The sequence below is a fragment of the Patagioenas fasciata genome, chromosome 3, assembly GCF_037038585.1.
Source record: "Patagioenas fasciata isolate bPatFas1 chromosome 3, bPatFas1.hap1, whole genome shotgun sequence".
NCBI lineage: Eukaryota > Metazoa > Chordata > Aves > Columbiformes > Columbidae > Patagioenas > Patagioenas fasciata.
In genome coordinates this window covers 7345427-7372432 of record NC_092522.1, presented here as the reverse complement: position 1 = coordinate 7372432, position 27006 = coordinate 7345427, and the positions used below count along the sequence as shown (strand labels likewise).

The 27006-nt window shown below is 40.9% G+C and overlaps 1 protein-coding gene across 3 annotated transcripts in view; it reads right to left on the bottom strand.

The window, feature by feature from the left end:
• Positions 1-27006, bottom strand: part of MACROD2 (mono-ADP ribosylhydrolase 2) — an 854364-nt gene that overhangs the window by 26698 nt on the left and 800660 nt on the right. For 2 of the 3 annotated variants that reach the window (XM_065835172.2, XM_065835173.2), the window contains exons 13-16: positions 24290-24358; positions 15089-15166; positions 14380-14451; positions 13672-13767 (exon numbers count right to left, since the gene is read on the bottom strand). In XM_065835172.2, the coding sequence (XP_065691244.1) occupies positions 13672-13767; positions 14380-14451; positions 15089-15166; positions 24290-24358 (315 nt within the window). The remainder of the gene's footprint in view (positions 1-13671; positions 13768-14379; positions 14452-15088; positions 15167-24289; positions 24359-27006) is intronic. The other variant, XM_071805688.1, reaches the window with a different exon arrangement.

Here is a 27006-nt window from a genome sequence, read left to right as displayed (position 1 = left end):
TATTTTTCTGTTAATTAACCGAGCTTTCATCTCAACTGCTCTGATCTGTAAATAAAGCTCACAAGCTAGTTTCAAATAAGTCTGGGAATTAAGCAAACAAAAAACCCAAACCCTAAACCAAAATACCCCAACTCAACTGTCTCCTAGCACTGGTTAGCTAATTATGTTTGCCTTTTTTCATTCGGGGGTGGGGGGGGGACACCTAAACAGATTAAAACAGGTTAAAAGCAACAGTACTGAGGCGCTGGCCTAAGGGTGAATACCGCCAGCCATGAGACAACGCCAAACACTGCCAAGACCCAAGTGCCATTCCTATATATTCTGAGATAAGAATAGGAAAAGAAAGATGGACAGGAGGATAGATGGAAAGACAGACAGAGGGACGGAAGGAAGGGAGAGAAGAAAGAACAAAGGTCTGGTCCCCAACACTATATAACATTACATTCCCCTGCAGCTATGCCTTGCCTCTAAGGCTTTGCTTTCCAAGCTCTTTATTGAAATTGTTCAGGTCCTTAACTGATCTCCTGAAAAGCCTTAAGCTAATTAAGCATGGCTGAGACATGCTTGATGAGATGGGAAATACACAAAGCTTCTGAAAGGGTGAAAAATCTCCGACCATCTGGTAGTGGCATTGCAGAGAAGAAAGAGAAAGGACAAAGAGGCAGCAAGGAGGTACAGGATTCCTTTAATTACTGGGTCACTGAGACCATTACCACTCCAAATGCCTGTGAAAGCCCACAAAACAAGCTTAGGAGGCTCAATAAAAAAAACCCAGCTCTTAGCAGGAAAAGAATCTGTAAGAAAATGAATCGGAGCAGCTTTCCCCAAAGATACATCCACTAATTAGAAATGACAGATAATAGACAGGGGCAGCAAGGCCCCCAGATCAGAACGAGACCTTTTCCAGCAACCTCTCTACCTCTTTCCTCCGATTGCTGTTCTCCAAGGCCCTGCAGATAGTCCTCTCTTTAAATTAATACCACCCCACCAGCCAGAAGGAAGCTTCTGTTGTACTGAGCAATGCAAGTGAACAGACTGAGCTTAGGTTTCTAATGAACGCCCCAGGTGTTTCATTGGTACGGCAAGCAGCTGACGTGCTCCAGCCTCCTTAGGCCTGGTTAAGGCTCATCTGTGTTTTCCCATCTCTAAGATCAGCTAGAGAAAAATCACAGCGTTCAGAGGGCAAACTTCACACACCGGAGCAAAATCTGAGCTATCTTTGCTCTAAATGGCTTCGTCAGCCATGAGCTGTGAACATGTCAGCGCAAACCAAATGAGGAGCTCTCCCCTGTCTTCTCCTCTCGAGCTGGATACAGCTACGGCTGACTACAGGTGCAGGCTAGCAAAGAGCAGGCTGGTTTCGACGTCGCAAGCTGTGACCAAACCCCTGCCAAAAAGCAGAGCGATGCTAACTCTCGCTTCAGGATACGGATACGTGCAGCTGATTTCCTTCCCTCCCACACGCAGATCCTTCTCCAATTATTTCGGCTGTGTGCTGTGATCCAGTCAGATTCACAAGCTGAGCAAGAGTGGGCTATATACCCATCCTTGGATGGGAAACCTCATTAAAAGAAGGAAGCGGTACCGGCAATCTGAACGCATTGCACTGTGCTCCTGTCTCCAGGATCAAATATATAAACCCAGGCCTTGACTACCTGAGGTTGTTAAATATCCCGTAGCTGTTGTGATGAGAACAAATGGCATTACCCTATTATTCAGCCAAATCTCAACATGAATTTCTCTCCACCAAGCTCTCCTTGATGGTTCATTTGGAAAGACTTCCTGTGTCTTAAACTATCGCACTTTTAATTCAGTACTCTTAAACATTGGCTGCATTTAATGCCAGAGGGAACAGTTTCACAAGCAGATTCTGTGATCTCTGTATGTATCAGTTTCTAAGATAACTTGGATTCCTTTAGAGATGTACTGGATATAAATGTATTTCTTATCATCTGCTTTTCATGCTCACATACTTCAAGAGCCAGCTGGATCTGCAAGCAGAACTGCATCCAGAAAATCTATTATATTCCCCTCCACGTCCATTGCAATGCTGGAAGCAGGCAATATTAGAAATATCGCTTAAGGGATTTTTCCTTTCTCTTTCTTTTTTAAGCAAACTTGCCCATGTTTGCAGGGCCAGGAGATTCAAAACCAAGCTAAAAAATCATCCAGACTGTTGGACATTTACCTGAAAAGCAGCTCTGCCCCAGCTGGCCCTTGACGCTGTGGGGGTTGCAGTACCACCATGTGGTTACTGAGTCATCCAGTGCAGATGATGCAGTTTAAGATTCAGGTTTATGCATGCAAGCGGATTTATGATGAGGCAGGAATTAAAAAAAAATTAACTGTTGTATAAAGTGACTACAATAGCTGTGCTTACTATGCATTGGACAGTTACTACTTTGGAAGCCAGAGAGCTAAGACAAACAAAACGACAGAGGATGCTGGTTTTGCCACTCCAAGACCAGTGTGAGAGTTCTTAGCTACACTCATGTTAGAGGAACTGCTGTCCCAAGGAGGAGGCCCTAGAAATGGAGCTCTGGTCTCTTCTGGAAATCCAGCTTTGCAGACCAGTGCGACCATCGGAGCAGGGATCCTGATACCCAAAGGAAGGACTGGGTATGCTGGTAGGGACCTCACCAAGACACTGTGAGTGTGTGAGGTGGGATAACAAGAGTCAGGGTCAGCAACTGAACTGAGCTGTGACTGCAGCAGCCATCAGTAGCCAAACCCGAACTTACCATTGCTCTTGTGCCCTGCTGATCAGAGCGCACTGGAAATAAATCTGAGTTGGAGGCCCTCTCGGTGCTGGAAGGGGTCAAATCCTTATCCTCACATCCTAGAGATCCCTGAGAGGCAATTGTGAGGGAAAGCCCCTTCCATCCTTCCCATGCATGTCAGGCTACCACCAACAAAAATGTGTGACCTGTGGAGCCCTTTTCACACTCAGGAATAAGCAAAACAAAAGGGAGTGTAGCTGCTGCACACTCCAAATAAGAAGTCCTGCTCTGTTTTCCATCCTCTTTGGACCATCTGGGTCCTGGGCTGAGGCACCATGCTTGGGTACCAGCATCCCAGAAAGGGGGAGACACTAAGACACAGCCCTGCTGACCATCTCCCTGTTTAGTCTGTGAGCTTTTCTGCTGATTTTCCCTCTTGCCTGGACAGCTGGAAGAATCAATCAATTTAATTTCCTTGAATTGAGTTGCTGGAGTTAGGTACTGATTTTTCAGCACAGTGACATCTTATTTTGAAGCACCTGAGGTATCTCCATTTGTGTTCATTTGATGCTTTTGTGCTACATTTCAGGCTGACAGATCATACAAACACATCCAGTGAATGTGTTTTAACTGATGAAACACCTTGTAACCACAATAGCATTTGGCCACAAATTGGGAATCTCAATTTTTTCCAGCCAGTGAGACAGTGCCTTTGCCACCATGACCCTCTAACTATATACCATTGTTAGCTGTAACCAGGGGGCAATGGAGAAAAGATTATTGACTTTTTCTTCTCAGAATCCAGAACACAGTTTAACTGATTTTCTATCCAGGTAAGAATGGTATGGCATCTAAGTGACTGCTTATTTCCTCCGCAAAGAAAATGCTGAACGTGTAAACATGCCGTCTTTCAAGGGCTGTCAAGTAATGTAGGCATTGAGTGTTTTTTGACAGGATGCTGTAAATGGAATAAAGGCATTTTTGGCCCCTGCGGTAACTGTGATTACTAGCAGACCTATGCCCTTCACACTAGTGACTGGGGAACAAACAAACAAACACGTCTGCACATCTGCAAAGGGGAATAACGAGACAAAAGGCTTACACATCCCAACATTTCAGGGTAAAGATTTTGCACAAGAGAAACAATAATGAAGAGTGTTTTGTGAAACAATAATGAAGAGTGTTTTGTGGTTGACCTTTGAAGACTGCAGAAAGCTATGGATTTTGAAACTCAGGTCAGAAGTCACAAGTAAATTCTGAACATGGGAGAAAAATCCTTAATAAACACTTGAGCAAAGGACAGTGTTAATCAGGTACGGAACAATGACACTACAAGCATCCCAGCAAGTATACGGGTAAGTAAAAGACAGTGCCAATCTGTACTCTTCATATTTTTCTTGGCTCTCTCAAACAAAACCAAGTATTTTTGCAGTTGCCTAAAGACTGTCTGCAGCTGCAACTGAAAGTGCATCATCCGGAGCACCTGCTTTGCTGGACTGGTTTAATTGCAGCTGCAACCACATTCACAGCAAAGTGAAGCACTCCAGGAAAGGGCCTCCAGAACTCATGCAAGACCCCAAAAAGGAGGTGCTGAACTTTTTGTTACGTAACAGGAAGACCCAAATTGCCACACTCCTGCACCAGTATGGTGATATACCACTACTGCATGATTAAGACAAAGGTGCAGTCAAAGAGATGCAGGAAGCGAGATAATCACTCGCTTCCTCCCCAGCAGATAATTCACAGCAACTAGAGACAAGGTCATCTTGGGCTGCTGGGCTAACGCCATGGGCCAGGTATACTGGGTGACCTCATGCTTGTCTGGAGGTGAAATGTGATGAAAGCGAACCAAGCGGAAGAAAACTGATGGCGAGATCTGCTCGAGAGAACTCTCACCTGTCAACTGCATTAGGAAAAGGTGAGGGGACAGAAAACCTGCTGCCAGAAAATCATGAGTAACTGGAAGAAAAAAGGAAGGGGAGATTCAGAGGCGTGAGGAACGGGTAACGTTTCAAAGATCTGAATGAGGTCGGGTGGGATTTTTCCTGCTCAGGCTCTGCGGTAGTGAGAAGCAGATTTAATGTTAGTCAGGGTCATGCCCTATTCAAGGCAACCTCCAATTTACAAGTTGTAGACATATTTTCCCCCTCCCTGTGTAATAGTAATAATAATCCTTGTAGAGCACTGGCCTCCTTCTCAAATGCCAGATGCAAGGGCATCTGTGAAGCCACGGCGTTCCTCCCCAGCAGAGCCAACACCACGGGGATGCACAGAGCAGAATAAAAACACATCCCTCCTGACCCACCTGATAGTATGCAGTGAGTAAATGCCACCCTTCTCACATGAGAACAAGGTTAACTACTCACCCACACCACTGGGCACAACTACAGCAATAAAAACTACTGTCAACAAAGCAACAATGTCATTCCCCTACTGCCCCAAAAGAACAAACAAGATAATTTTTGATTCTAGGACATATACTGCTTTCTTCAAGTCCATTCCAGAAGTACTTGAAATAAAAGACAGTTCTCCCAAATCACGCCCTTCCCACTCCTACTGCTTTTTTTTTCCACACTTATTTATGACTGCACTCCACTCACTCTATTTCCTGAAAATCACTGGCTAAGTGCAGTTTCTTTCTCTGCTGCCCTAAGTGTGTGTCCATTTGTGTTTATGAAATAGCTATAAAATAGTGCAATAACCTGGACAGCGTGGTACATCCATACGTAATGTAAGCAAGGGGGAGTACTGAATTTTCAGTTCCCAGAGCCAGCTCAAATGGATCTGTGCATACTCCACCATAAGCAGACTTCATTAAAGGAGGTAGGATTCCAAAATTAACCACTGCATAACAAAATGAAGCCTCCTTTTGTAGCAGATGGGGCACAAGAACATAAAATTTGTCCACCGGGGATCAAATTCTTTCCTGCACTCCACTGGGCTGCTGGACTTAGTCTAATTTAAGACCACAGTTCTTACTGTCACCAAAGGGAGTTAAGCCTGCTGTTCTAACACGGCTCTGTAGCTGTATGGTGTTGTTTCTCAGAAGGTGCTAAAGCTAATTTCCAGATATACTGTTAACTAGGATGCCATCTGTAACAGTACAGTCCTTGGCCAGTGAGCTCTACTTTTTCAGTATGCTACAGGAAAAAGTTTCTAAGATGTCAGTGTCTCTCCTGTGTTCCATTCACTTGTTCCTTGGGTGCTATTTGAGATTATTTGAAAGAGATACACATTTGGTTTGCATAAGGCATCACTGCCTCTCTGGAGATTCAAGCTAAAATCAAAGCCTAGTAAGATTGGAGTAGATGATCTTTTGAGGTCCCTTCCAATCCCTAACATTCTGTGATTCTGTGACTTCGACACCAGCACATGAAATACAGATTCCATTATCTTCCCAGTTTTCATGTGCTAAAAGGGCATTATCAGTATCTTAAAACTCTTTAATCCTTGTAGCTCACAAGTACAAAGCGTGTAACATCATGCAATACAATAGGGTGTTTTCAAAAAGATTTTGACATGAATTCAGCTACTGTCTCAATGTTGTCCATACAGTAGGTGGAAGGAACGTACAGCATTTACAAAAAGATTACTAAAACCTGATAACTCATGAAATAATTTGTAAATTTTTGTAACATGTTGCCATCATGAAATATTTTGCTTTGAAATTGGGTCCATCTCTTTGATGGCCCTGTATAATAAACATAAGAAGACTTAGAAAGACTTCATAGCATCTGCTTTTCAGTGGGATTTCACGACTCTATATTTTTTGGCATTCCTACCATGGAAAATAAAAATGAAAATGGCATTTCAAAATATCCCATTAAAATATATCCAGTTTCTCTTCCAGCTTCTCAGAGGATTTGGTTTTTTTTTAATTTCTTTTTATTTTCTGGATATGGAAAAGAGTTCTAAAAATTATTTTACTTGATTTACTGCTGAGTGTGTTTCAATTCAGTGCTGTAACATCAGTTAATTAAACTAAACAAAGGCCACATTGTCAACACTTTCAGCAAGAACAAAAAGATGATATTTTCAAATGAAATAAAAATTGCCAATTCATAATAGTATTTCTATTCTGCTTAGTGAAAATGAAATGAAGAAAGCAATCAGATACACACAATAAACCTTAAAAACTATCATTGTTAAAGTATTCCCTTTTCTAGTTTCTTTTTTTCCTTTCCTTTTGGCTTTTTGTCTTGTATGCTACCATCAAGCCTGATAATATAAAGTGACTGTGACAGCAGGCAAAATGTTTAAGCTGAAAAACTCTTTACATTTTCTACTTTTTATTAGAAAAGCACACACACAAAATACATCACTTGTCATTGAAAGAGATGAAAAATAATTAAAACTTAAAATTGATCTTGCACCACCTATTCCTTACATAAATCCAGGCTAGAATCTGATATACAGAGAGTAATGAAAAGAAACAGATTCCTTCTGTGGCAGGAAAAAAAAATACGACTTTTCCCTCCCCAGAGAGACTGAAATCAATACCTGGAACAGACTAGTGACAGTATAATAACAACCCCATCCCGTCAGTGCTCAGCGCTGCTCAGCATGGCCCAGCAGCACCCTTGGGGAAGGTCTGCAGGGGGTCTGCAGCCCATTTGCTGCCTTGCTCAGAGCTGGTGAGGAACATCATTTTGGGCAGCGTGTGCTGCCTGGTGTGGAATCATTTCTGCACCAGCCCGTGCTCAGAAAATGAATGAATTCCATCACCTCCACAGTCCTGCTGGTGCACACCAGTGGTCACGGCAGCCTGCAAGGGGACACGGAGCAGCAAAGCTGGTCCACAGAAGCGATGCTCCCTCCTAAGACACCCCACCTGGAGTCCTGTGTCCAGCTCTGGTTCCTCAGCACAGGACAGACATGGACCTGTTGGAGAGGGGCCAGAGGAGCCACAGAAATGATCAGAGGCTGGAACAGCTCTGCTGGGAGGACAGGCTGGGAGAGTTGGGGTTGTTCAGCCTGGAGAAGAGAAGGCTCTGGAGAGACCTTATTGTGGCCTTTCTGTGCTTAAAAGGGGCCTGTAAGAAAGATGGGGACAGACTTTTTAGTAGGGCCTGTTGCAAGAGGACAAGGAGTGATGGTTTTAAACTAAAGGAGCAGATACTCAGGCTGGACACGAGGAAGAAATTTCTTACAGTGAGGGCGGTGAAACCCTGTCCCAGGCTGCCCAGAGAGGTGGTGGATGCCCCATCCCTGGAGACATCCCAGGCCAGGCTGGACGGGGCTCTGAGCAACCTGATCTGGTGAAGATGTCCCTGCTCATGGCAGGGGTGGCACTGGATGAGCTTTGGAGGTCCCTTCCAACCCAAACTATTCTATGATTCTATTCCATGATTCTGTAATAAACTTGCTGATCCTTTGTCATCAGTGAAGCAACTGCTAATGGCAACTATCCTTTGCTGCTATAAGAGCCTGGAGACTTCCCAGTTCAGAAGTGACAAAGCCACCACAAATATAACACAGACAGTGGGACTGAAAAACTCACTCTTCTGCAAGCTGCAACACCCAAGTAGAAAACAGGACATGCTCACACAGAACCACTTATGGGCAGGTCAGCCTCACCTGTCTTCAGCTTTTAAGAGAGCTACTTTGATTCCATACCTGCAAGACATTTTAAGTATGTTGATGAAATTCAACATACCATTTGCAAAATTGGGAAAAAATGCCACCTCACCTTCCAAAAGTAATCTCTTGCTAGACAAAAAGGTTTCTTTTCCCTGCCTACAGTTACGGCCTTTGCTACTTCCACATGGTATAGAAATCACCTGGATATACTTCTCTGTCACAGTTATGATGCCTTCAGAAGAGCAAAGTGCTTTGCACTGGGAGATACAGACCAAACAGCCCTCAGACCACCACAGATGGACCACAGCAGAATCTGGTCATGGAAGCTCCTCATCTGGCTGATATTGCAACTGCAAAGTTCACTTGAGTTTCGTGAAGTCCTCGAGAAGATAAAGGCATGTCAAGTGAGGCTTTTTAAAACCTACAGGCACCCCATGGATAAAGGCACGTTTTTAGCTTTCCAGTGATAATCCTGTTACTGTGTACCTCCAACTACTTGCTTCGCTGTGTAGCTTGGAGCTCCAGAGATGTAAGTTGAAATACCCATTTGCAGTTTTCTGGTGCTACAGCACTTCCAGTGTTTCTGCAAAAGGTCCAAACGTGCACCTTTTCTTTTCTTTGCCAAATATCAATACCATCAGAAGTACATTTTAAAGATGTATTTCGTATTTAGGGCCAGACTATTCTGTAACAGCCCCCAAAATGTCATCTGATCTATGGGTTGTTATCAAAGACCAAACACCCTGTTATCTGATTTGGAATATTTCTTTCTTTCTCCTTTGGGCAACCGAATAAAAGAAGTTGGAGCCTTTATACTAGATCTTCAGAGTCACAACACTCCAGAATAGCTTTGTATTCTTTTCTTTCCAAACAGAAAGAAAACATATTTTAAAACATATGTAAGGAAGATATTTAAAATATCTAAATATTTTTTTCCCAAAAAATGTCTCATCCATCTCTACTTGAAGCTGAAAATAAGTTTGGTTATGAAATAAAAGGTAGTTATGATTGCCATAACTCAAGAATAAAGACGTCAGATTTGTCCAAAAAGATCTTTCTCAAGAAATGTTTAGTTTCTCCACAGCCAAAATATCATATCAAAGAAAGTCATTATTTTGACATTCTTTACGGCTGTACCGATGCATATAAACTCCTATAAATGCCTGAGACTGAAACTATAAAAAATTGAGAGCTCTTTTTCTCCAGGTTTTCCAATATTTAATTCTCTTCAAGATGATACCATAAAATTACCTCTCTTGCAAAAGAGATGGGTAAATGACCTGAAAATGCAGCCGTTTAAGTGAAGAATGGACAAAATGATGGCTACAGAGTTACACAGCTACTCATGTAACAAAGGCTGTTGAACAAAACAGGGCTTACTTAAAAGATAAATTAGGTAAAATTCAAATTTACAGTAAACAGGCACTGACCAGAAGATTGGTGAATGAAATCACATATACTGCAAAAGATTTAAACTGTGAAATCTGCCCCAGCCTTTTCCAAGCCTGGCTTAATATTCCATGGTTCATACAGAAAATGAGATGGTTAATACAGTTCCCTAAACAGACTAAGATGCAACTGCACAGAAATACTAATTGTAAGGGCTGTGTCCTGCTCTTAAGCTAAATCTCTGGACATTTAATATCTTTTTAATAGGTGTTAATTACGGCATTTCTCTCCTTGATTGTGCTTCAGCAACAACCTGCTGCTGGATTTCTGGACTCATCCAACAGAAAAGAAAAGTGTCCTTTGCCCAGGGAGGATGCTACCCAATCACTCCGCATTTGCTTTTTGGATGGATAAACACCCCAGGTCCATCTGGAACCAGCACGATGAGACAAAATGTTTTAGCCTGAGTACAGAAGAGAACCAACAGAGAAATAACTACTACTTCTATTCATTTTCAGTGCTCTGGCAGAAATCCTATCCTGGAAAGAGTTAAGCAACTTCCAGAGATGACCAGTGAAGGAAAACACCATTATCTAATGTCTTGATAAAGGGAGATAGAAAGAGGTGGGGAATAAGACAGAGGGGAGAGTAGGCTTGGAGGAGGAAAAGATTACATACTCATACAAATAAACTTGCATTTTATTCCCCTGTAATTGTGTTGCTGATTAAAACTACAACTAAATGCTGAATCCATGATCATTACAACATGACGGGACTATTTCCAAGTACACATATAAAGGGACTGGCAAATGGTCTATTAACAGTGTGTACACTTACCTTGTCAGCAATTAGGTCAGTGACCACCACTTACTCTGCTTTTTAATAAAGGGATTTGAGAATATTCCCTAATCTTATAAGAAACACAGATTTTCTTACTCTTTTGTGAACTAGAATCTTTGCATTATAGTAGCAGGAAAAAAATCCAAAAGGCATCTTAGTTGATCTTTTTTTCTTTAGTTGCTCCCTAGTAATATATAACTCTAAGTTACAGTAGGAAAAAAGGGAATAAATTGGCACATGCTATATTTTATTACTAATTTTGGAAAAAGCAACAGCAGGTTTTTATGAAACACACACAGTGCCTTACATTGTTAAATTCTTTAGGGTAATCTGGCTTATTTCTCACTGCTGGCGATGGGGAACAGTAGTGAGACTGCCAAGACTTTGATTCCTCGTTCCTGTGGACTCCTGGCAACCCAGAACCTCAAAAGCACCAGGATCCGTGACTCCTTGGCAAGACGTGCTACAGCGTGACCCAGGAGCTGTGAAGCCAAATGTGCTACAAAGAAAGGACCTTGCAAACCCCCAAATCCCCCAGAACACATAGATGAGCTGGCAGTAAAACCTGCACAATCAGATCAGCAGCTTACCTCCCGTTTGCCAGAAGTTTGCAAAAACTGAGACGCATCTCAAAACCAGCAAGAAACGGTGTTTTTTTTTTTCCACAGAACACCAGATCAGTGAAAAAATTCCTAGCACTTCAAAGCCACAATCAGCAGCTAAGCAGAAAGCTAGGTTTAGGTTGGAAAAGGGGCTTTGATCTTGGTTGGTCATTCAGTGGCTTCCACAGCTGCAGTGCTGGGGACCGCACAGGGCACAGATGACTCCCATTAATCTAATGGCTATTGATGAGAGAGAGAGAGGAGAGAGGCAGCTATGTGCTACCCTTTGCTCCAGGATGAGCTTGGTAACCCCCAAAAAATATCAGATGCAGAACAGAAAGACCAGGTAGTTTGCAGCTTAGTAGTTGCTATGTTTGTCTGTGCATATAGATCTAGCACAGGTCAAAACCACTTAAAATCCGTGTATTTCTATTTAACGGCACTAGCAGTCCTACGTTACCTTTTCCCCTACACATTCTTAGACAAAAATATGCCATGTCACAGCATGTCAAACGTACTGTGGATGCTGCTGGAAAACTATTTAACTGAATGAGTTTATGAGGTAGCACTTGTGTTACATAAAGTAATGTTACATATCAAATCTCCGTTTTATGCCAGGTAATCTTCCATTAAGAGGAGACTCTCTTTGGGGAATATATCTTATTTTATCAGCCTGAACTTTAGCTGATTTCTTTTCCTCTGTTTGTCCAGATCCACCTTGCTTTGTGGTGAACTTCCAAAACTCACATGACAGAGTATGTGCCATCGGAACTGGAAGCATGCAGCAAGACGAGCGCTCAGGTTGCTTTACATGTCCTTTTACCCATAAGAATGAAACAAAGCAAGAGAAATCCTTCACTTCCTTTCCTTCTCAAAACCCTGGAAAAGCAGGCTTTTATTTTCCCTGACCCAAAGACAGTATGTTCGAAAGAAATTGAACAGAATATCTATGCAGTTACCTAAGTGCTCTTATCCTGCACATGGACTCAACACGTCATCTCCTCTTATCGCCAAACCGACCAAAAGTTCATTTAAATCAATGAGAGTCCTTCTATGAACTTCAATGATCAGATGAATCCTGCACAAAAGCAATACCCGAACCCCCAGGCAGGGACACGTTCCAAAATGTGTGGAAAGAACTGTTTACTTACCTGGTACTTGAACCTTTTAAATCAGGGCCAGGAAAAGTGCAGAGAACAACCCTTTTCTGACATTACCTTCTTAATGTTGTGTATTCTAATAGTAGGTAGAACAGATGGTGAAATATAATCTCTCCACTGAGAACTAAATGACAGTCACTAGCTGTAGGGGACACTAAAGTATTAAAGAGAAGGAATCGTCCAAATAATGAAAGTACATTTTGTCCAACTTGCTTTCGATGAGGCATAAAATAAAATGTAAATAATTTCTATTAGGAGGAAATTAACATAACAACGTTGGCATTTGCAATCAGAGTGAGCTTGTACTACATAACCTAGATTTGCAAGTGAGGTAGTGCAATATCATTTACCTGGATTTGAAGTAAGGATTATATCAATTCTATTTTCACCATCAGTAATAAAACACAAACCCAATACCGTTAACATGTCTGATAATAAAGAGATGTGATTAGTCTCAACTTGGATAGGCAATTAAGAAAAAAAAGGAGAGGAAATGTTGTTTAGCTGTATATGAACAAAGAGGTTCCATTAACCTGGGTTTAGCACTGAAGAAAAGTGTCAATATAGCTAACACAGGTTTGCAATTAAGTTGGTGTCAATTTGACTGGGAAAAGGAGTTAATAATTAGGGCTACAGAGTTAGTATTGACCTGAATTTTCAATAAAAATCATGTCTGCATTTTAATTTGGAACTGTAAAATTCATCCCTGTGCTCTAAAAATGACCATATAATTATTAACTTGCAGTTACTTTACAGTCAGAGAATTATTTACATAATATGTTATTTTTTATACAATCACGTGCCTGTTACAAACGGTGACCTGAACACAGGGTTCCCTGAGGTGTTCAACACTTCAAATTGAACTTCTACATTTCTTTGCAAAACATTCCTAAGGATTTAAATACTTTACTCCCAGAAAAAATTACTGCTTCAGCAAGACTGTGTTCCTGCTCCAAGCATTGGTTTCCTTATTAGAATTACTAGTTTTAGTTAATTACTAGTTAAATCTCTATTAATAACCTCACAAATAACTATTATACCCATTTATTGTGAATAGTCTTGATGCTTCTAGTGAGCATGATCAGGTGGGTACTTAAATGGACATAAATTGGTTAGTTAATCAGCCTTATGCACTTCAATGCAGAAAACAAACAATGAAAGGGTATTTATTTTGAAGTCACTTTAGAACCTGAATGTGCAATTTTTTGCACTTATTTCTTATGTAAATCCAGGTCCAACATATCAAAACAATACTCAAGGATTTTTCTCAGGAAAAAAAAAATGCTTTTATGTGCTCCTTCCATGTTTTTTCACAATAGAGGAGGAAAATACAAGCCCAGCAGCATTCTCTGTCTCAAACTATTTTATAAGTAGTCTTACCTCCTCCTCCTTCTTCTTTTCCTTCTTCTTTTTCCACTGCACCATGACTCAAAGGTATCTCAGCTTCTGTTGTGTCTTCTTGGTTCAAGAGTGGCTCTGAATAAATTTGATAAAAAGAAGATGAACAGTAAGGCTTTTAAGGACACGAAAGGATTAGCATACACTAGAGACATTAGTATTAAAAACACAGGCAGAGGAAAAGGATACTTTTTCCCAAGAGTACAGGTACAAAAGCGGTCTCAGGGAAATCCAGGGGGCTGTATTTGAGAGCAAGACCTTGATCCTCCCAAGATGCTGGGCTTTCTGGGATTTAGCACAAAACCCCCACGTGTCTGGCTCCAAGCACGGGCCTTTACCAGGACTCATTGCAAGCCCAGAGACACATGTACTCAAGCATTTTGCAGGGCTGGGGACAGAGAATTTAGTGCTCTGAGCGTACAAGGCTGAAGTGCTTGTCATCAGGCATAAGAAATGCACGTTCACTTCTTTCTCTAACAGTTGCAGTCATTTAAAAAGTCAGTTTTTATCACTGAAAATCCTTAGATGCTCCCCAGGATTAAATTTAGAGTTTCCCTACGAAGATATGGCTCCACAGATCTACCTTCATACATGTGGAGAAAGAAAGGGAACACTACCAATAATGTCCAAGCAATAACGAGTGGTTTTGTCTGTTAATCTTGCTCCTTGGTTTCAAGCCACATGCAGTACCTTCTAGTTCCATGCAGGAGCTTTGGGAGTCTGCCCCAGTTTTCACCTCCTCTGCAGAAACATCCGGTTGTCCTGTCAACACGACAAATTGAAAATGCCGTCAGCAAGATGGCTGTGTGCACACAACCGCAAGTTCACCAAAACAGGACGTGAACCGAACATAAAGCACGGTACTTTTCAGCCAAGTACCACTTTATTTTCCTATTAAATGAACAATGTTGGACTTATATATTAAAATATCACTTAACAAACTCTAAGCATTAAGTACGTTGAATGGTTGGTCAAAACTGATGCTGCATCACTTTTTTTCTTTTCTTTTCTACTTTTGTAGCTCAGCCTTGACACACCGTTTCTCATAGGAGCTGTTGTGAAGCGTTTGCACTTGGCAGCTTAGCAGAAGGAACAGAATCACCCCACAGGCTTTTATTATAGAACAACAACAAAAACAAAGAAGGAGGACAATAATAACAATGCTGTGCACCTGGGATCAATACAGTTAAACCCACATATTTGGAGATGCATGTCTTTTCCAGCAACATCAGAGATTACTGCAACACAACTGGTTGCCACACAACCTCTACTAGCTGACAGCGTTTTCTTAAGGTGGCAGAGGTCAGGCTGAAAAACACTGGATACTGAGACTGGAAGAACTAAGATTCCCAACTGGTTCGTTATCTCTGTCTTAAAGAATTTCGATACAAAACTTTACCTTGGGCTTGATCTTGTTGGCATCCTGCAGGATGTGCTGGGTCACCCTCCCGTGCACCTTTGAAGTCTTTCAGGGAGTCTGAGGAAACAGCAAAACAAACAAACCAAATGACCCTGCAGCGGTTTTCGGGCTGGAAAAGTCTCGGAGTTACTTCAGGTAGCCCTTAGGTATTAGCTTCATATTAGGCATTCTGACACGCTGACAAATTTTCTATCTGTTTAACTACAGACTTATATACTGTAATACAAAAAGTATACTCATGGGTTTCAATTATTCAAATTGATTTCAAAACCTGTATACTTACTGAGCAGTTTTTTGCCTGCAGTACAAACCCTAAACAAGGAACTGTCAAGAAAGGACACGTAAGAGTAATCAGTAGTGCTACTGAGAACTTTATTTCTAATGAACGGAGTGGCACAAAGCTATGAGAAACAGCACAAACCACCTACCTGATAAATAAAGTGGTGGTTTTTTTTTTTAATTTAGAACAACACTTTTCACGATTGCATTTCCCCAAGCTCGACAAACATTAAGTCCTAGAAATCCCAGTGCAAGCCCCAGCCTCATTTCTCCTAGTGACAGAACTCCCAAGGTCATTATCGTGGCCAAGATCACTTTTCCTTTTGGGGCAGACCATCACAATGAACTGCCTAAAGCCATATCCTGAACCACAAGCACAGTGAGGTTTAAACTACATGACCTATCTGCAGTCATCATAAACACAGGACATGGTTTTGTTGTGTCGAAAGACGTTTTCTCCTTAGTTTTTGCGCGGTGATGGAGAAACTTATCGTTCCAGCACAGTGAGGAAACCACAGCAACGCAGCCACCTGTTGCAGCTCTGCTCATCCGCATAACATGCAGCTCTCACCAGGCTCTCTTCAAGCCTTGTTAAAAACCACTGCAGATCTAAACAGACATTTCTGCAAACTACCAGGGTAGAGTACACTTGAGGTCATAACTCTGTGTTCCAGAGTGAAATACTTTCTAAAATGCTGCTAGATGGAAAACCTAAGTAACTGTGCCAAAACATCCACAATGGATGATCATAAATTACACTACAACAGTCTTGCTACGGCTCTACTTCTGGAAGGTCCCTTTCTACAGGATAGCAGAGTAAATCTTACAATATATCAAAGGATGCGCCTGTAAAACTCCGTTCCTGAAATTTGCCAAGAATAATCTCTGATGGATAAGTGAGAAAGCTGGGTTGTTAATATCTGATCCAAATTTAATAATCTGTAGAAAAGGTACGCACTGAAAATGTGTGGCTTTAATTAACTGCAAATAATCCCCCAAGGCAAATATTTCATTTCCTGCATAGCTTCTTACTTCTTTCGTGGCATGACAATAAGTTTATAAATCCTTTGCCCTTGCTGCACTTTTATTCAGCCTATTGTGGACCTAAAACGCTACTCACTGCCATCAGCTGGACCTCTGCACTGGCTTTTCATACTAGGATGCTGCTTTGTGCTGTGAGTTCCAAGGGATTACCAAATCAGAGCAAAAAATAAATTAGCATTTCAAAATGGAAATGGCACTAAAAACCTGAAGTGATTTTTCCCAGCGAACTTTAAACCCATCGAGTGAAATTCTGGCTTTGCTGAAGTTTTTGACAAAGCTTTCAGGATTTCAAACAAGTTAAGATTTGTACCACCTGTAGCCACATACCCTAAATTAATATAATTTTCTTCTGTATGATTGAGTCGCATGTTTGTAAAAGGAACTGTAGGAAGAAAGCTGGAATCAGAAGTCCTCTGCCTTAAGTACTGTGCAGCCAGGGCTCCAACACAGCCCTTCAAACAGCCAAAAGTGATGATAAAGTGTGATACTACCTGCTATGGCTGGGAGAGATGCACGCAGCTCTGTCCCATCAGACCCTTAGAGCTATCTCATCCTACACCTTTTGCACAGTACTTCATACTCCCGCATCTGTACCTTTAATCTCAGTTCACAGGTGCCACCTTTTCTCCCCGAATGAGGAATGACTCCAATTTCATGCAAAAATCAATCCCCAGCATCAGAGGAACAATTACGCACTTTGATCAATAATAACAAATGGAGTTTAAGGGGTCTCGTGCTCGGCTGATAGATGTGCCCCATCACGCTGCTGTTTGGAGTGGAGCATCGCACAGCCGATGGCAAACTATAGGTATCGCAGAGTAGGAGGAGCTGCTGCTACTCCCACCCTTGGGCACAGCTGGCAGGCTGACCACATCTTCGCACATTCCCATAGCCGCGTCTGCACAGTTTATTCTTACGGGGCTGTAATTTTGTGTTAAACTTTCATCATGATCATAAGCACTTTTTTTCTAATTATTCCAGGGTTCAAGAGAGCAATTTAATTGCACAGAATTTCAAATTATCCCAGGTAACACACAACGATCTCTTTGGACAAGTTATTTTTGTAAAGCGTATTTCTGAAAAGAGCAGAACATGGACAGGAGCTATGCCTCACTGTAAGAGTCCGCCGCTCTTATTTCAGCAGCAGGAATCAGTCTTTGCATTAGTATGCAAATTCTGAGATTCAAAATCTTTAAGGTCAAGACTGTATCAAAGATTTCAAATGCAAATATTAGATCAAATATTCAAGCCAAAAAGTCCAAAGACAGACTTACTTTTAGGATTAACAAGAATAAAATAAAGCAAAGGAATAACCCCAGCTTTACGAAGAAAATCTGAGCCAAGCAAGAGTAAAAGTCACCAGTCAATAGAAGCTGTCCCCAGATTGGATACAAGACGAGTGCCACCTCAATTTCAGCTGGCAAGCAGTGGTGGGAATCCCACAAATGCTGATGATATACTGGTCTCTGCATGCAAGTTTTCAGTATGGTAGTAGTATTCCTCAGGCTCAGTTGGTCCTCTGCGCTTGCTTAGCCCTTTAGAGCCTTGTCGAATTGCGCATAAGCCAGTATCACAGTCCTAAATTATTCCAGGGTCTACAAAAGCTTGGGCCAATCCTAAAGCCTTTGTTCATGTAACTAACTTATTTTTTAAACAGCATAAACCAGTGTCAGTCTTCTCCTAACACCGTTACTTATCTGTTAAGTCGTGCGGAAGAATCCAGGTCAGGATACTATTTTGCAGCACAGTACGCTTACTTTTTTGATAACACATACTGGGCATTATTTACCTCGGGAACCACAAACTGGGACTGTAAGGGTTAACGTTCCTCCAGGCAGGACTGAGAACAATCAGAGTTTCTGATACTACACTGGAACACAGCTCATAATGTCATCATTGATCAAGTATGAATGAACTAAACATGACATTTAATGACATAAATGAACCAAAGATAGGCCACTTTTATCTAATACACATCAAGCCCTGAAGTGTTCATTGAAGTCCGAGCATCCCTTAGTTCCTTCCAAGCTGCTGTTCCTGGCTGGCTGTGGTGACAGTGCCCACGTCGGGACACTGCACCGCTCCGTTGGATTGAAACAACCCTCTAATGGGGCTGCATGGTTGAATGCACCTGGGAATTAACCCCAACCTTTAAAAACCCGTGAAGAAAATATCTGGACGTTAAGTAAGCTGGTCAGAATACTCCTTAAATACATTCACCGTTCCAATATATCAACTGTATGTTGAATTTAGCTCCAACAAAACCATGCAGCTTGCAATAAACTACCAATCCTACCAATAATCAGACACTATTTTGTCTATATATTGCATAAACCCCCACACTTTTCCATGTCATTCATATTTTTTTGACTGTACAAAGCAACACTGCTCAAACAAAACTTTGCAAATGCTACGGAAGAGGACAAATGGTAAGATCTGAATGTTAAGTGGTTTTAATGATCTTTTAAAATTCACTTCCCCCAGCTACTCTCTGTATGGCTTATTTACTGAGTCGTTTCTAATGTGCAACACACCTGGGTCCCGCATACAGCACAGATAAATCACCATGTTTTAGGGAGCTGTAAGAAGATTAAAGAGGGAGAAAGCTGGTCATTATGAAAGAAAGAGATGCAGTGCATTTTTATTTTTTAAGCATGATACTGTGAAAAATGACTGGAATATTTCTAGAGTGAAAGAAATCAGGCAGGCGTCTAAAATTACAGGTAATGGTGTGCATGGAGGCTGCCACATGATTAGGGTATTCTTTTGCCTCATAAACCGAGGAAAATGTGTTTAAAATGAAGTACTATAAAATGGTGATTTATGAGAAGTTAGGGAGATATTCTTGAGCTTTGACTTTAAAGCGTTATTTTTATATCCACCAAGAATTCATTTTAATCTATCTTTATGATGGATTAGATTTATTGGGGCCCAAGTTTATATGGCTTGGTAAAACACACCTTTTTAGGTGCCACAACCTGTAGAGCCATTTTTGCGAGTGTTCGGGTAAGAGACCGGGCGGTTCATCTCTGCAGGTGGGGTCCACTGAGTAATTCCCCCACATGCCTGCGCTTGGAGCGGACAGATGGGCATCTCATCTCTCCTTACCTTTTGTTTGCAAGGGAAATTTCAGGCGCAGCTGGGATGATAACCATAAGGGGCAGGGCTGGTTGTACAGGGAAAGGAAAAAGCTGAGAAAAACCTAGTTGCTTGGGTTAGATCCTGCCCAGGGGAAGATGTGGTAAAGGTAAAGGCTTCAGGAGATAGATGGAAGAAGCACTCACTCTAACAGATTGACAGGAGCACAGCTGGATGGCTCCAGGTCAGCTAATATTTAAAAATAAGTAGGATCTAAATAAACCAGCTAAGTAGATTAGTGTCAGCTGTTGCAGCTGCCTGTGCTGGGGAAGGGCAGAGCAGAAATATCTCTTGAGTAGTTTATGGTCTGGAGCTCATCTGGATGCGCAATGCTACAAATTAAAAGGAGAAGTGAATAACCCACATTATGTGACCGTTGTGGAGGGTGTTAGGAGAACAGGCACTTGGTTGAATGGTCATGGTTATGTACCTGGTTTAAAAACAAAAAAAGAAACCACACCATTTAGCTTGTGTTAGCCAATTTGCTTTCATATAAATCCTTCTAACCAAGGGAGAGAAAAATGTTATCACTGTAGCTGGCATACAGAGCCACAGCTACGGTTCGGGGTGTTGAAACTCTTCCATTAAAAAGGTTCTTTTTCAGTTACCTATAATTGAAATTTTTCAGGCTGAAATTTTCCAGGTCTAATCATAGCCCAAGGGTAAAGTAAAAACATTTCATTGGTAGCTGCTGAGCACTCAGCACTTCTGAAAATCAGGTCATTCATTTAGATGTCTTAATATATACTTAAGAGCTGATTTTAAACACCTCTTTTTGACATATTGGCCTTTCAGTCAATCTTTTTCACCCACTTATCAATGTCTAATTTACGTCGATTTGCACAGCTCCCCTGCATTTGAAATGCTCTGTCTTTCAGTTTATCCCTTCTCAATCGTTTATGTCTTTAGGACATCAGGATTTTTCCATGGTGAGAACTACAGCTGGCCAAACAGGAATTTTATACCTATTATGTTTTACGGGCAGGATACTTACAGGCTGCTGGGTTGCACAAAGTGAGTTTTTAGGGCTAACCCCTAGCCAAGGCATACAGCTAATGCTGTTTCTGACAACATAAACCCTCCAGCTGACTGAACCTGACTCTGTTTCAGAGAATGTAGAAAAATAGTGATTTGCTTTAAATGGCACTCTCACAGGAGCATAGACTTTGGTGAACACCTGGAAATAATTAATCGCTACTTTATTTTAAAAATTAATTAGCATATGATTTAATTTAGTTGACCTGCAAATTAAAATTCAGTTCTTATTAAGTGCTAATGAATTAAAACCAGCATATTGTGCACAGAAACTTTGCGATGATTGCATAGTGGGGAGTTAATTCTTCACCTGTAGTAAATCCAGTTCCTTTTTCCATTTTCCTGCCAGAAAGCCCTAACATTACATCAGGCTAAACAGTAATTGGTAGGACAGGCAACTGAGATGAGGGTGCAGAACACTCACACAGACATGAATGCACACACACATATGTATTTTTTAAAAAATAATGACAGCTTCAAACCAATCCACAGCTATATAACATAGTCCATTTAAAATCAGTTTGTAGTCCCAGCACAATCCCGCACGGACAGGTACACTAGACTAAGCGCAGCCTGTCTGATCCGTGTTTTATCTGCTGCATAAACATTAACGACTTTAATCACTTTGTTCTGCCCTTACACTTCATAAAGTGAAGCATCTCTAACTTGAAATAGGCTGCGTATAAAGGATCTACTTCCACATGCACAGCAATGAAGTGCTACGAAGGTGCTGCCCAGAGATGTCAGCTCTCCCCTCAAGAGCTCATAGTTATGCATGCAAGTTTTCAAGGGTAAAACTGCAACATTTCTTTGCAGCATTTCCAGACAGCAGAAATAGAAACTTGGCACGGACTGGAATAAGAGGATACCTCCGTAGCATAACATCAAACATCTTGATATTCTTGGAATACGACTGTTCTGCTTTTTTTTCTCTGAGGAGAGACAGAGCGCTCAAAAAATTCAGTCTTTTCAAAGGCCACATGCAAACTGGGCCCATGTGAAGCATTTTCTTTATTTACTAGACAGTATCTATTCTATCATGAATAACAGAAGAGAGATACCTTCACAATAATGTGGGATATGCAATCTCACAGTACATTTTCATTTTAATCAGAGCCCCTCAAAACATAATTCCTGCACGGTTCTACACAGTTATCACAAATTATTCCCTTTTATGTTCACTTTTTCCTTTAAAAAAAACCTGATAAAAACATCTCAGTTAAGACAAGAATACTACAACTTCCTGACAGCAGAGATGCATGTGATTTGTTTTGCATATCATCACATTTTAGAACAATAAATAACTATTTCGATGTGTTTACTATTTCTTAATCCCAGAAATACATGCAAAAACAAAGTAGAAAAGCTACTAGTCAACACTAATTGGTGTCAAAATACTTGTTTTGGTGCATTCACAAGAGCTGGCATTTGAAAGACTGCAGTACTTCCATAGTAGGCTTGGAAACCTCCTATTCTGAGCACTTTTAACTATGCATTTTGGGAATATGTAGCCTAGACTTATTTGCCACAAATCTCCTTTCACAGTAATTAGGTGGAAGGATTGGAAAAACATAATTTCTGTAAATGCTTTACATCCCGTTCATTCAACTGAAGATAAACTACAGAAATGAGTATGTTCCAGAACCTGGCAGGTTTTAGCTCTGTTAACTCAGTGGGCAAACAATTTGAAGGCTGAAATTTATTTCAGGAGCAGCGGGTGTTTTCAGAAATGCCAGGATTTTCTAAACGCGCCATTTCCCAAGCGGTAGCAAGTTTTTTTGTAACACCGATATTCATTTTGAAACAACTCAAAATCTAAAATCCGGAAAGTTGAAAATCTACTAATGGAAATAAGGATTAAAATCATGGTCTGGGGGATGCAGCAGCCTCATGGTTCACAATTCTGAGTTATGTTTAAAAAAATTAGCGAGCAAATATTTTCCCCACCATTCCTTTTTTTTTTTCCTACTTGTATGACTTTACAAACAAATTACATGGAAGAGAGTCTGTCTCGGTGCTTTTTCCCTTCCAGATGCTTTCCGTCTTACTGTTGAGGAGAGGCAGGACATCAAAGAGAAACTGCCCTTTGGATTTCTCAGGGCACCATCTCTTCTGTCAGCCTCTCAAGAGAAGATGGGAAAACACTATACTCATAGCATATTACAGGAAAAGTGAGACCTATAGCACCAAGATGGCTACTCTCCTGAGAAGAGACAAATAACACAGAGGGTCAGAGAACTGGAGTGGTTACATGTTGAGATGGTCCCTGAAAAGCATCTCAGAAGACACCGGCTTCATAGTCAGGAACAAGCACTCGAAGCAGCATCGAAATTATCCAGACCCAAAGCCTCACCATGACCCTCACATTACGAAATGTAAAAAACACATCCGATGGTGGAATCTTATAGATACAGCATATATAAACAGGCCAAATGTCAGCAAAAAAAAAAAGATAAATGAATGACAGGCAATCACCAGCTACACTGGGGCTGAATCATCCACTATTTCTGCCTTCCACTAGCCTTGCCACAACCTTCATCTGCAAAGATATCAAAAGCAAAAGCCAGTGTGCGGGATTTTTCTTCCCTGCAGGATCAATCAATCAGTTAAGAGAGCACTTAAATCAACCTGCACAAGGCTTTGAACTCATAATCAGGTAAGTATGCAGGCTCTCTAGGATGTGTCTTTGGAACAAAAGGGCAAGATCTCACAGTCCGTCACACTTATCTAGAAAAATGAGAAGAGAGTCAAGCAGCAGTGCTGAATTAAACATTAAATCTTTTAAAATAAATAAGTTAATGGATGTTAATAATTATGTTATCTCAGTAAAATGCCATTAAAATTTTCTATTAGTCTTTCTTGAAGGTTGTACCAATGGACTGTATTTATTATAGATAGCATAACTCCTGTTTTGAATTACCAGTAGCAAACATTTTATAAATCACCCAGGTTTTTTCCTTGATGTACCCCCCCCAAAAAAAAATGTCAAAAAACTCAGACCAGCACAAGCAATTAATAGCATGATAGCATAAGAGTATCAAAACCAGTATGTCTGTGCACTCGTTCCTATATGTAAACCAACAATTCCACAGGAAAAATCTCAGCTTGAAATATTTAAATTAGATCATCTCTCTTTCTTGTTTCCTAAACTCCCTGTCATTTGGCCACATGACACTTTAAAATATTTATCACAAACTAAATGATCTGAGTGCCCAGCACAGTCTGCACAAGATAAACATTACTTTCTCCCTCTCAATTATGACTTCATCTCCTCCTGTCTCCTCTTGATGTGTTTATAGCTATTGTGTTTTTCTCTTTCCCCATCAGGAGAGCACCGAACAGGGAGCTAATATTGCCAAGAAAGATGTGCATGCTTAACTCTATGCCTGTGAGTCACCCCAGCGAGCCCAAGCTTTGGGTTTATTTCTGATATGTCATGTATGATATTTTAGTATTACCTCTATAACAAGGGGACTTAGGAATTTACGGCATCTCTCCTACCAGCACCACAGCTGGTGCCAAGTACTTCATTACAAAGACTTCTGCAAATGAAAATCCAAGCATTTACCTATTTCTGTGTTGTTTAAATGTGATTTTGGCAATTTCCAGACAAAGGAAAATAAGAGTTTATGACGTGTCCCCTTGGGACAGGATTGTGTTTGAGACACAATTTACAATCTGTACCTTTATCCTCGCTCAGCTCTGTTTCTTCTGATGATAATAGGCTGGCTACAGCTGAAGGTTTTGTCTCATCTATAAGAACCAGGGAAATGAAAGAGAAGTTATTCATTAGATAGCAAACTGATGAACCACTTTACTGAAAACAAGCGTTACACTTTATTGAGGCAAGATGCTAGACCTGAATTTCATTTTTCTGGGCTTCCATCCATTCACATTGCGTTCACCGGCCATTACTGGTCTCATTGTCTTCCCTAAGCCAGGGCTAAACCTACATTGCAATACTGCCAGATCAAGTCTATATTTCAATTTCTCGTAATACAGAGGGAAGAACTGTTATCAGTTTCATGGGTAGGTTGGTGTTGCTATTTAAGATTCCTTTATTTTCATTTAATCCATCTATTTTGAGAAAAAACAAGTAAGCCATTCTTAATCATGTCAATGAATGCCATTGGAATCAAAATGATTACATGCAAATGCTTTCCTGATAATAGAAGTTTTCATGAAATCACCAAGTCCCTGAAAATCTGCAACTTGGAGTTTTTTAATGGTAGAGAATGCAGGTAAAACTACCACTATTAAAAGATAAAACCAACACGTGAATTTAATAGAATTTTTCAACTTTCCCTGTTGCTTTTTCTTGGCAATTTTTTTAGTTCTAAAACCTTTATAAGCCTTTGTTTTCATTTCTAGCCTTTCATTTCTGTCAAAAGATTTGCCTCTGATGATTCTGACATTTTTTTTCACTAGTACAGCCATCGAGTATTTTTAACTACCTTGAAACAAGAGCTCTGAACCACCTGCCATTTTGTTTTTCTACATGTTAACCGTCAAAGTTCACTGATGATAGACTGGAGGTCAGACTTTAAAAAAACCACACTAGTAATAGCTGGAAAATTTCAGGCCATTTTGTACACTGTAACTGGCTTTTTCTTTACTGTATAATATCTAAATCTTGATGTAATAGACTGGGTAAGAAAACAGCGTCTATTTTTCCTACATTTTCTTTTACAATATCGAAGTATACCATTTGTAATTTGCAACACTCAGATGAAGGTTATGCCTTTTGGTTTAGCAAATACAAATAAGAACTTCAACATCTGGTGGGATTGCTCCTTCCAGGGATCATTCATAGTGATTAGAAACATTTGAGGCATACAACTGCGTATCTTAGAAAACTGGGTCATTTCCTGATGGGCACAGAAGCAGCAATCTAAAAGTTCCTGATGATGTTTCGTCTCCACAATGAGTGGAAAGCAGCAGCAACTCATTAGCTGAATGTAACTAACTCGAGGTAATTGTACAGCTCTCTGTTCTTGTCGCTATGTGAACCAGTGGGGATAAACGTTAAGCCAAATAGTTTTTTCTTGTAACTCTGCATGCCTGTGGCCAAGGAGGTGATTCATGGGCTATGCATAGGCACAACGCTATCTTTAGGCATGTACCTAAACCACGTTCCTGAAGTATGACATTTTCTGGATCTGGGACCTAAAACGTCTGCAACTTTTCTTTGACGCTCTTCATGCGAGTAACAAAACATGACTACCAATACGAGATAGGAAAAGAATGTACATTGTGGCTCTGATAAACTGGCTCTGACAGCTTGTAATGTAACAGGTCATGACAGTTTGGGGAAAAACACAATACATTTAAGACACCTCCAGGAGCAAAGTAATAATTTTGAGAGGTACATATTCCTTAATTCTCTTGGGAAAAATGAAATGTATCTCATTCAATCAAACCGTTTTGCGAATCAATATATTAATACCAGGAAAAGAGGCACCCCATCAGAGTGAACATAGCTAACAAGCACAGTGGGCTGTATTTGGCATCTGCAGAGAACAGTATAAGCAGGTTTAACAGGAACCTCTGCAGTCGCAGGTCCTGGCAGCACTTGCTCTTAGGCAAGCTGGCAGCCAAGCAGTATTTGGTATATTTAAAAGCTCAATATTGCTCAGGCAAAAATATCCCCCTGCCTAGTCAGAGATTCAAAACAAGAGTCCAGATTCAGACAGAGCAACTCATTTTCCCCTTCTCCCCAGTCTCCTTCGCCTGTTTAAGATATGACCAGCATAAAAGTGAAAACCCGGCAAAGGAAAAGCGGTTGTCCTCCAGCACTTAAAAAATACCACTGCATGCTTATCTTGGGGAGGACAAAGGGTCTAAGTCCAAAATTTGCTGAGGTCCACGGGAGTCTTTTTTGTTCTGTAATACTGGGCGCTGTCTATGGCTTCGCCACCCACTGCTTGTCCCACGTGAGGACGTGCAGAAGAGGTGACAAAGAGGACATGAAACACAGAAGGACTTCAAGCACTTGCAGACAGCATCAGCTGTCAACACCTGGGAGCAGAAGACTGACCTGTGGAGTGCAGGGAGAAATATGCCCAATGCACTGGACAAAAAGAAGGACTCGCCAAACTAATTCCTTGTCTGGTAACAGCCACAATGCAGTAAGAAAACCAGAGAAGTCAAGACTCTAGGCCTTCTAAATTTTTTTTTGCTGCATTTACTGGCTGTCTTTCTTCAGCTTAATCTTCCCCATACTGAAAACAGTCCTGAATTCACATTTTTTATTTGTTTGTTTGTTTTAAAGAAGATGTTCTGAAGAAAATACTAGTTTCATGTTCTCTGGATTAACTATGTGTAGGCAACATCCTGCACCACAGTGAAAAACAACCAACAACCAAACAAGAAAAGCGTTGTGTTACATGTAATACTACACG